The sequence below is a fragment of the Copadichromis virginalis genome, linkage group LG10 (genome assembly GCF_057382275.1).
Source record: "Copadichromis virginalis isolate Kocher_CV1m ecotype Utaka linkage group LG10, C_Virginalis_male_GT1.1, whole genome shotgun sequence".
NCBI lineage: Eukaryota > Metazoa > Chordata > Actinopteri > Cichliformes > Cichlidae > Copadichromis > Copadichromis virginalis.
In genome coordinates, this window is record NC_140627.1 from 34,820,818 (window position 1) to 34,830,767 (window position 9,950).

Sequence of the window (9,950 nt, forward strand, 5' to 3'; positions counted from 1 at the left end):
TCATATCTGTGACACAGCGGCCACGTGTCCCGGAAATGTTTGTAATGCTGGGAGTTCGTGAAGCTCGAGACATTTCAAGATACATAACCATTTCCTTTTCAAAGTAAAAGCCTTAACATTAAACGTAAGAACATGTTTAAACGCAACACTATAATCGTTTATTTTATTTTCTAGTTTCTGGGCTTTTACTAACATTTATAAATTATTAACTCTAAAAAGTCATCTTGTTTCTTTGTTTGCTTGTCATAATCAGAAAACATGTATATTTACTCACTTAAGTAACTCAGTTATTGTATAATATTATTGTTAAATGTTATATTTTTATTATTTTATCATAGGTTATTATTTTATATGCAGCGATTTATTTTATTCCAATAATTCAGTGGTGACAGAAGAGTTTTCTCTGTTTTTGCACATCTATCTCACCTTGAACAAGAAAAAATACATATAAAAATGCATATCCTTTCTAATATTGGTCTGTGTAAATGCTATCATATTTATTCAGAGTGATATTAGAAAAATATAAAATAAATAAACGTTTCAAGAAACGTTTATTTTGAAGCTGGACCGGAAACCGGAAACCGTTCCCCGTGCAGTCTGACGCGGGCCCGGCGTGTCCCGTCCACAGCAGGACTCTGTGTCGGTTTACTTTAAGTTTAATTTGGACCAAAGTTGCCCCGAAGCTTCGGTCCCTGTTTAGCTCGGTGGATTAGCCTCCCGGTTAGCTTAGCCCAGCTTCCCGCCGCTGTTCTCTGGACTCCAACATGGAGGACATGTACGTTAAACCCGGTGAGTTTCCTCCTCCCGGCACAGAGCGGCTCTGCCTCCATGAAGAAGGACATTAATGTTAATGAACGGCGTCGTGCCCGGTAACGATCTGCTCTCCTCTCATCGCCTATTAACAGAACACAGTGACGAACTTCATTCACAAATCTGTGAATTTAAAGTTTTTAGGACTACAGGCTGTAAATAAATAGCGTGTAAACATAATCTGTGTCAGGTGCCAGTTATTGGGTTGTTATTCGACATTCGGCCAGCAAACAATCCATAAAATAGAAAACGAGGTTTAATTAGTGTTTTATTTAACGGTAACGGGCTGTTGCGACTTGTATGAGTACGTGTAAGGTTACATTTGAATTTATGTCTGATTTAAACATGCCGTTTGTAGCTGATTTCTCTATGAGTGGAGTCTGCGTGTTCAGAATGATGAACCGGAGTTTGGTTGGACTGGCTGGACACGTAAATGAGTCCGCCTGCTCAGCTGGAACAGAATCACCTGAGAGCCAGGTAGTACCGGACTGCAATCACGTGGTCAGCTGACTCCGAAGGGAGTCTGTGTTTATCCAACATCAGAGACACCGCGCGTGGAAAGAAAGACGAGACGAACCTCATTCAAAAACTTGTTAGTTTTACATTTCGCGGAAGCTTCAGCCAGCTAACACACACCTGGTACCTGTAAATGTTAGTGTTTCTTAATCCTGAGTGTATTTAGGTTCGGCTCACGAGTCATGCACCAGATGATCATCATCCAGGTGCAAACAGGAGTTTCATTTGATGTTTCCACAAACTGAAAGTCCTGATCAGGTTATAGCGGAAATCACGTGATCAGTGACGGCTCGATAAACGACCTGACTGACCTCCTTATGTTTACACACACGTGGACAACGTTAGTGTTGCTGTTTTTAGATTCCAGAGCTGCTTTCATTGATCAGTTATTGATTACGAGGCATCAGATGGTGTGTTTCTGTCTGACCGATGAGGGTCATTGATCACATGAACAGCTTCAGCCATCTGTCACAGGGCAAACTGAGATATTGATCCCAGTGTGCTTTAAATTAGAGGATGGATCATGTGACCAGTGAGGGGATCAATAATCAGTCACTGAGTCACAGTAACGAATCTCCACAAACCTTCTCCTGCGTGATGTGGGTCCATGAACCTCACACCATCTCACCTTTACCTGAAACGTCCCAGGTGGAAGGACCACGTCTTTATCTGAGTTCTGCAGACTGTCAGGTCCCTGCCGTCAGCAGTGTTCTCAAAAGTAGAAACGCTCTTCGCTGTTGTTCAGACTCCATTTTTAATTCCATAAAGTAGAAAGCGGCGTGAGCTCGGCCCTTCAGGTGTTTCATTTGTACGGGGAGCAGTGGAGCAGACGTGACTGCGTGCAGCTCTTACTGAGGAACGTTTAGAGCTGGTTTAAAACTCCCAACTCTTTGAGCAGGTAACCAGGAGCGGGGCTGGAACGACCCCCCTCAGTTATCCTATGGCCTTCAGGTGGCCCACGGACCACAGAGGAACCTCCTCAACAAGAGACCGCCTCCAGCGCTGACCTCAGGTACGAACAGTAGTGATGTGTCGCTCGATAACGAAACAGCTCTTATTGGGAGCCATGTTTCTGGGTTTTTTTCCTCGCACTTTTTTTTGCTTCACGCCGCACGTGAGCCTTGTGTTTGCGGTGAGCAGAGGGGGGAGGGGCGGCAGTTACACTCACAGTAGCACAGGAACAGAGCGGGAGGGAGAGAGAGAGAGCCGGGGGCAACAACGAGACGAGATGGTGACATTAGAAAGGTCGAGCAATGAACATGAGTGACACCAAGAAAAGAAGCAACATCTGTGTGTGAGTCTGCAAGAAGACACTGTCGTACAGAGCTGCACAAACAACCTGCAACCTGACAACTGTCCACCCATCAGTGCAGGGGGAGATCAAACACAGTCAGCTGAGTGTGATATTAATGAAGGTGCCAGTGTGTCTGCAGCAGCATCGTGCAGTACACCACCACCACCACCCTGATCCAACCCACAGCTCTATGAGAGCGTTTGCAGAAGTCTGACCCAGCAAGACACGACTCGGCTGATAAAGACCTGCAGACATGACCGCACTTGATTTCCAACTATTTTCAGTTGCTGATGTTTAAGGATTCAGAAAGTTTGTTCACTGAATCCTGTGAATGCACTTCCAAACAATCCTGCCTGCATGACAGAGAACGTGCGTCTGCGCTTTGTTTTGCATATTTTCATTTATAGTGTTTTGTGTTGTTAAGTAGTTAATAGCAGAATTGTAAATAGTTGGTTTTTGTATTTTATAATCTATGTTTTACATTTTATGGAGTGAATCAGTATTTCATTTTGTCCATAATTTTATGTTGTTGTTGATAATAAATTGATTAAAGCAATAAAACAACCTGAAGAGCTCGAATTCCCATCACTAACAAACAGTCAGCTGATCCACCTGCTGCTAAGAACTACAACCAGATACTTAATAATGACCTTCACCTACAGGTGCAGGAGCCCCACCTGCAGCCCCTCCCTCCTCCAACCCTCTCGCACCACCTCCCTGTGCTGTAGCTCCGCCTCTACTCAACCCAGGTAAGAAAGGTTTGTAATGAGATGTGGTGAGTTTACACCTGACAGCTGAGACATTTGTTGTTTGGTTTCTCCCAGCTGGACCTCCACCTGGTGCCGTGGCCACGCCCCCTCCTCCTCATCTGGGGCAAATGAGGACTAAGAGAGAGGCTGCGATCAGCCAATCAGAGAGTGAGCCTGAAGTTGAGGGCGTGATGTCGGTGCTGAACGGAGCGCTCGCTGCCTGCAGACGCGCTGTGAAAGTGAGTTCAAAATATGACGTCATTCAGGGGTAAAACCGCAAAGGATTCTGGGAACTCATGGCAAGCAGTACTAGCGCACGCAGGCTTTCACATGAAAACAGTCACAGCGATAAAAAGAAACCAAAAATGGCAGGAAGCTGTTGTATTATTAACTGCAGTAGCCGGTCGCATGACAGCCACGGGAAGCCGATGGGGTAACAAAGAGCCACGGGTGGTCGGGACTGCAGCCATTCAAAGACCAAATACAACGTCCCAGAACGCTCACAGGTTATCTGCTCCAAGCATTCCCACACAGCTCAGTCTGCTGTTGTGCAGTGATTCTTCAGATAAGGGACAAAGCATGTCCGGCAGATAAAACCCAGTTTTGTGGTTAAAAACATGCATACAAGTGTTGCCCAGCTGCCTAAAAGACAAGCCAGGGCAATGTTTATACAACAAAACTATGATTTTGCATTTTTTATACATATGTTTAATTTAAATGGTACAACACATTACCAGTAAATCCACTGTCCACAAGCAGGTGTGATGATATTAAAATACAGAAAACAAATTAAAATTAAACATCACGGCTCTCGTCACTGAGTATTTACCTTATATGTTATCAAAATATGACATTGAAAATTTATTTTTACTTATTTTTTAAGTGATTAAAATCGTGTCCAGAGTTTTTCTCAACACCATCAGATTTTTTCAAAAGTGCAAAAAAATCAGGAATTATTGTGGACAGCTTGCACTCTGAGGACCCCTTTACCACTTCCTGTTTGAGACACATGCCATGAGGTCATTGCTGTGATAATGTTTTTATTGCATTTATTGCACACCTTTCTGATAAAACTCTGTCACAACCACGGTCGATGTAATCCCAGATTTAATTCTTTTTTCTTGTAAAAAGCCTCATTTAGGTAGACTGTAGAGGCCGTAAGCAGCTGATGAACAACAAGATGGCTTCTGTCAGAAAAACATGTGTTATGAGAGAAAGTCGGGTATGTTGTCAGCACCATCAGGACTTTTGTCTGATGGTGCTGACAAATGTCACAAAAGTGTCCTATTCACCATTTATATGAAGTTATTTTTATTAATATTTCAGTCATATTACTTCCTGTGTATTTTACTGATATTTCTGCTTCACAGATGTGCCAAATATTATCGAATTTGCCTGATCTTGAATCTCATTGTTTATGTTTACATTATTAATCCTGTGGGAAAATGCTTAGTCCTCTGCATTGGACCCATTCACTCAGTGATGCAGTGGGCAGCTACCGATCCAGGTTAGCCGCTGTTCGTTGGATTTGAACGCCCAACCTTCCGATCATGTGGCATCTGCTGAGCTAGCTGTGCCCGAGAGCTGTTTTTAAGTGATGATGTATGAATCCTGCTTCCAGGCCCAAACTACTCTGTGTTTATTAAGCCTGTTAAAATGTTTTAATGCTTTTTATCTTGTTCTGTTACATCTGAACAAGCCCCTAAAAACAGCCAGTGATCACTGTCAGCCTAACCATCAGGAACCCTGCATTAACTTTTATTAAGTGGAAAAAAGTTAGCGTTCATCCTCCAGCTTCACTGTGTTTATGCTAACATAGCTGTGTCGCTAGCAATCATGAGCACATCACTATGTAGCAGCTAGCCCAACTTCAGTAACCCTACAAACGTCACTGCTGTTTAGTTTCCTGTCTTCATTTATGTTGGAGGTGGCAGCAGAGCTGGTGTATCATGCTCAGGTGGAAACAATCTAACTTCTAACTGTTAAATTTCATATATTCTGTTTTCATGGATGCCTGGATGTTACACCTGGTAAAACAGCCACACTGATCATTTTATTAAAGATGAAAGAATTTAGACAGTTTGTAACTCTGAGTGATGCTGCAGACTTCCTGTGACTTTGGGACCTGCAGCGGAGTTTGGACCTGGAATCAGCTAATGGCATCAAACTTAAAGACCGGATAGCATCTCTATTGCTTAATGCATAATTGTGTTGTGAATATTCATCCTTAATCTGTATAAATGCACATGCTTCAGAAAAATTATAGTAATTACAAAATGGTACATTTCAGGCTAGAATAGCAAAGGGGAAGCTGTCAGAGGAACGGAAGAGAACGAACAATGATATTTAAAAAAGAAGGAGAGAAAACATTAACAGCCAGCCTGAGTTGAAGAAAGAGTTTCTCATAAAGGGAAAGATGGAGAAAAAGAGTGAAAAAGAGAAAAATAAAGAACATCAGTGATCTGAAAGGAAGAGAAATAAGTCAGAAGAGAAGGAAACAAGCACAGAGACGAAAGGAGAGAAAGTCCAGCAGCGTCTAAACACAACCACAGAGAACTTTAGGAATCAGCAGCAGGCGGCTGCTTGCTGGTGAACTATTAAGATGCAGAACTTGACGTGTGCAAAAACAGAATTGTTATGATGCGTCTTGTGATATTACAAAGGTTGTTAAGGTTTAATGGTCATTTTGAAAGAAATAATATCTTGTTTTCTTCTCGTGTGTCACCACCGTCAGACGTTGTCAACTCCATAATATGGAGTTTTTGTTTATCTTTCTCTTTTGAAGAACCATATATTTTCCTCCCTCATGATCTTCCAATAAAAATACTCAATTTTCTCAATAAATGCTACCAAATATGATTGTTTCTTATTCAGATTAAATACAAGCTTCTGAAAATATGTATGACTGTAACTCTAATAATAAAAAGCCAAAACAATCTTACTTTTAAACCTGGTATAATTACTTTGAAAACATATGTGCATAAACAGTAGAACAGAGAAGCTGCTAATAGTCAGAAGAGCTGAAACAACTTCATTTAAAATATATTTTTGACGGTGTTGACAAAAACCTCGCACTTCTCCAGCAAAAACATAAATTATTAAAAATTGTTACACCTGGGAGACCAAAACATGGTGAGACAGCCAAAAGTTTGGGTAACAATTATATACAAATATGTTTTTGAAAAATCAAAAAATATATTTTAGAAAATTAAAACCTGTTTTGTCCCTAATCTCAGGAATCACTGGTTGTTAATATGTCATTTTTCTTATAGGTTATAGGTTACAAGCAAGTCTGGCGCTGAACAGAAATTGTCGCGCTATGCTCCTTTGTTTATTGTGCATAAATAGTGAATTGTCCTGACACAATATTGCGTTTCGCTTCTGTTATTACCATGGTACCCTGACAAAAACATATACTTTTATTCACAGGATAAAACAGTTGTTTTGTATCACTAATAGCCCAGTGCGATTACAGCATGCAGTATTATTGTCACTGCTACATTTCTGTGATGCTACCAGAAACTACTAATTAATTACCGTTGAGCTCAAAGGTTATATTAATAAACGGTTAAGGAATGTGTATTTATGACGACGATTTGTGAGACTGGTAAACTTATGATACGTACGATGGTCTTTCGTTCGGTTTATTTCAAGGTCCTGCACCCATCCGTCGGTAAACTGTACCTGGGCTTGTTGCAGTGACCTGAAGTTACTAAACTTCATGAGTGTGTGCACTCACTCCAAGAACCGTATGATTATAAATCTGAGCGTGGTGAAAGTTGGGCAGCACACTGACGTCTTTTGTCCCTCTGTGTGCTCGTAAGGGTCTGACCCTTTCACTCCTTTGATTTTTTCCTCGTATCTTTTCTTTGACTTTTCATCAAGTCTGTCTTTGTACGGACCGGCATTGTTCTCCTTCGTTTTGTACATTCCTTTTTGGGGGGCAAAGAAAAAGCAAGAAGGTTTTGGAACCAGAGAATGAACGTTTTGCGGTGCTGCAAACGCTGGCGTTTGATGCATTGCTTTGATTGTTTGCCACGAGGTCCCGGCATGCAATGCACGAAAGCCATGTGGTCTGTCAATCTCTATATATTACATCAGCAGGGGGCGCCACCACGTCGCAGTGAATGTTACTGTAGCACAAAGTGACCTTTGACCCCGAGCTGAAACTTTGGCTGTGTCCCAATTCAGGGTCTGCAGCCTTAACGGTCTCAAGGACCGCCCACTCAAAGACCGCTAAGGCCGGAAGTGCGAGGCTTGTGAAACGGGACGGTCTAGCCTCCGTCGCGCTGCCCAGGTTGCCTAGCAACCATGATACTAACTGGAAACGTTTCACACAGCTTTGTTTGACAGAGATGAAGGAGAACGTGTTTTGTTCGTTTGTTTCTACACGAGCTCTGTGTGGTTTAATGAGGCTGAGACCACACGACTGTCAAACATGATTCCTGTGCTGAACAGTCGTTTAAGATTAGCTAGTAATTAACAATTAGCTGCTGTTGTTCATGAGACTAAAGTCATCTCACTGTGGTAATGTAAATATAATATGGCCAATATTATAGTTATTATATTAATCATTATTAGTTATTACAGCAGTGAGCTTGAACTCTGGGTCAAAGATTCAAGTTGCATTTATTTATTTGTCCTGTCACCTTAAATCTTCACTCAAAGACAAGTACCTGTGACAGTGTATATGCAGATGTTTTATATATAAGAGACAAATGTTGTTCTGTCTACACCGCCACATCCTTGAAATTCAGGGAAATGAAGGACGCGTTTGAGGCTGCATTTTGAGTCTGCGGCCTTTAAGGCTGCAGACGCTGAGTTGGGACACAGCCATTATCTTCATCAGAGAAATAACCAGATGTTTCAAATCACCTCTGAGCGTCACAGTCTCACCTGCAGTACCAGGTTGGGCCACCGAGAGGCCAACGAGTCATTTCCTTTTCTGTTAACACAAAAATGTGTTTAACTCAGAGCGACCTTTGACCTGTGTGCAGGCTCAGGTGTGTAATGAAGTAGCAAAGCGCCTTCACCTGATGGAGGACAGCTGGAGGTCGGGTAGACTGAGCCTTCCTGTCAGGAGGCGCATGGACACCCTGTCTGCAGGTAAGGTGTCTCACTGCACACCTGTGTGATCACACAGGTGAGTGTTCACTCACCTGTGTGATCACTTGTCTGTTTGTCTCTCAGAGTTACAGAAGGGTCGCTGGGACGCGGCTGATGACATCCATCGCTCTCTTATGGTTGACCATGTGACTGAGGTTAGCCAATGGATGGTTGGTGTCAAACGACTCATTGCTGAAACCCGAAATCTGAGTCCAGAACTGCTAGAACCACTTCAGAAAGTGAGAGGGCTGGTCGAGGACTCCGCAGAACCTGTCCGAGAACCGGTCAAGGAACCTGGAGAACTCCAGCAGTCTTTACAACTAGTCCAGAAGGAGGAAGAACCAGACTCAGCAGAACCATTCCAAGACCCAGTAGAACCAGTCCAGAACCCCGTAGAACCAGTCCAGGACCCCGTCTCGGAGTCCTAACTGTCCAGGACTCCTCTCTTGACAAACTCTGGCGCTTTCACCAGGATTTGCTGCTTTAATTCTCACCATCATGTACTTAAAAAATACTCTGGACTTTGGCCACTCCCAGCGGCTAAGCCTGGTTATCTTGGTATCTTGGGATTTTGAACTTAATCTTCCTGGACTGTATTGGGAACTTTGGACCGTAAACAAAGTCGCCCCTGATTCTGCTGCTGAAGCTCCTCCCCCCACTGTAGCACCCTGCCATGGTTCTGTTTCTCTGGCATCTTTCTGGTGAAACCTGGTTTCAGGATGAGTGTTTGGTCCTGATCAGGTGGATCCTGTTTCTGTCTGATGTGAGAATAAATCTGGTTTCTGTCCTCGATCTGTGTCCGCCTCTTTAATGCTCAATGACTGACTGTTTCCTGATCCAGAACCACCAACATCGGGTGTAAAAGTGTCATTAGTTTCTAAGTTTAGGACGGAGCTCAGCCACCCACCCGTGGAGGTCCTCGGTCACCTGGGTCATGGTGAGACTACCTGATAGGAACTGGACTTTTTTTAATTTGTAGGTTCTTGAAGATATTTAACCCGTCCTCTGAAAGGCTTCTTCAGTTCTAAACGCTGGTGGTTCCACGTTACCCGGGTCCCACCTGGCCCCAGGTATGTCACCACCCTGTCAGAGGAAAGGTCAAACATCTTCAGACAGAGTCCACAGGACAGCTGAGGTTTGTTAGGACTGTGTTTACTGTGACATGTAATCCAAAAATGGCATTAAAGATCACCTCCAACTAACCAATCAGATCTCTGGAAAATGATATAATTCCCTGAAGCCTCAGAGGTCAGACAGCCAGAGCGCTTGTGTTTGATGGTCAGTTTAGAGGAACTTTACTCCAGCCGTGTTCCTGTTGGCTGCAGCAGGATTTTAAAGTATATGTGTGGTTCCATGTGGTATTACCTGTAATAGTAGGACACGATCCTGGGCGGACGCGTGCTCGCTCTCAGGGCTGCGGTGGAAAGCGGAGCTGGTCTCACGATGAGGTGGACCAGGCTGTGACGAGCTCTCGG

The 9,950-nt window shown here is 43.2% G+C and overlaps 1 protein-coding gene across 2 annotated transcripts; it reads left to right on the plus strand.

Moving 5' to 3' along the window:
- The first annotated feature begins 567 nt into the window (after window positions 1-567).
- sra1 (steroid receptor RNA activator 1) lies at window positions 568-9,267 on the plus strand. 2 transcript variants are annotated; one of them, XM_085471231.1, is made up of 6 exons: window positions 568-789; window positions 2,225-2,338; window positions 3,283-3,369; window positions 3,445-3,608; window positions 8,367-8,475; window positions 8,560-9,267. In XM_085471231.1, exons 1-6 carry the CDS (start codon window positions 765-767, stop codon window positions 8,901-8,903), a joined length of 843 nt encoding a protein of 280 aa, XP_085327357.1. In that variant the 5' UTR covers window positions 568-764; the 3' UTR covers window positions 8,904-9,267. The 2 variants fall into 2 exon arrangements, with proteins under 2 accessions (XP_085327357.1, XP_085327358.1); XM_085471232.1 differs by lacking the exon at window positions 568-789 and adding an exon at window positions 798-869.
- Window positions 9,268-9,950: the final 683 nt, after the last annotated feature.

What these genes read in the sequence shown, in the direction of transcription:
- sra1 (XM_085471231.1), top strand. Translation starts at nt 765, where the DNA reads ATGGAGGACATGTACGTTAAACCCG. An exon ending in TCCGCCTCTACTCAACCCAG is followed by an intron (nt 3,370 to 3,444) that starts GTAAGAAAGGTT and finishes GGTTTCTCCCAG; the next exon opens with CTGGACCTCCACCTGGTGCC. An exon ending in CATGGACACCCTGTCTGCAG is followed by an intron (nt 8,476 to 8,559) that starts GTAAGGTGTCTC and finishes TTTGTCTCTCAG; the next exon opens with AGTTACAGAAGGGTCGCTGG.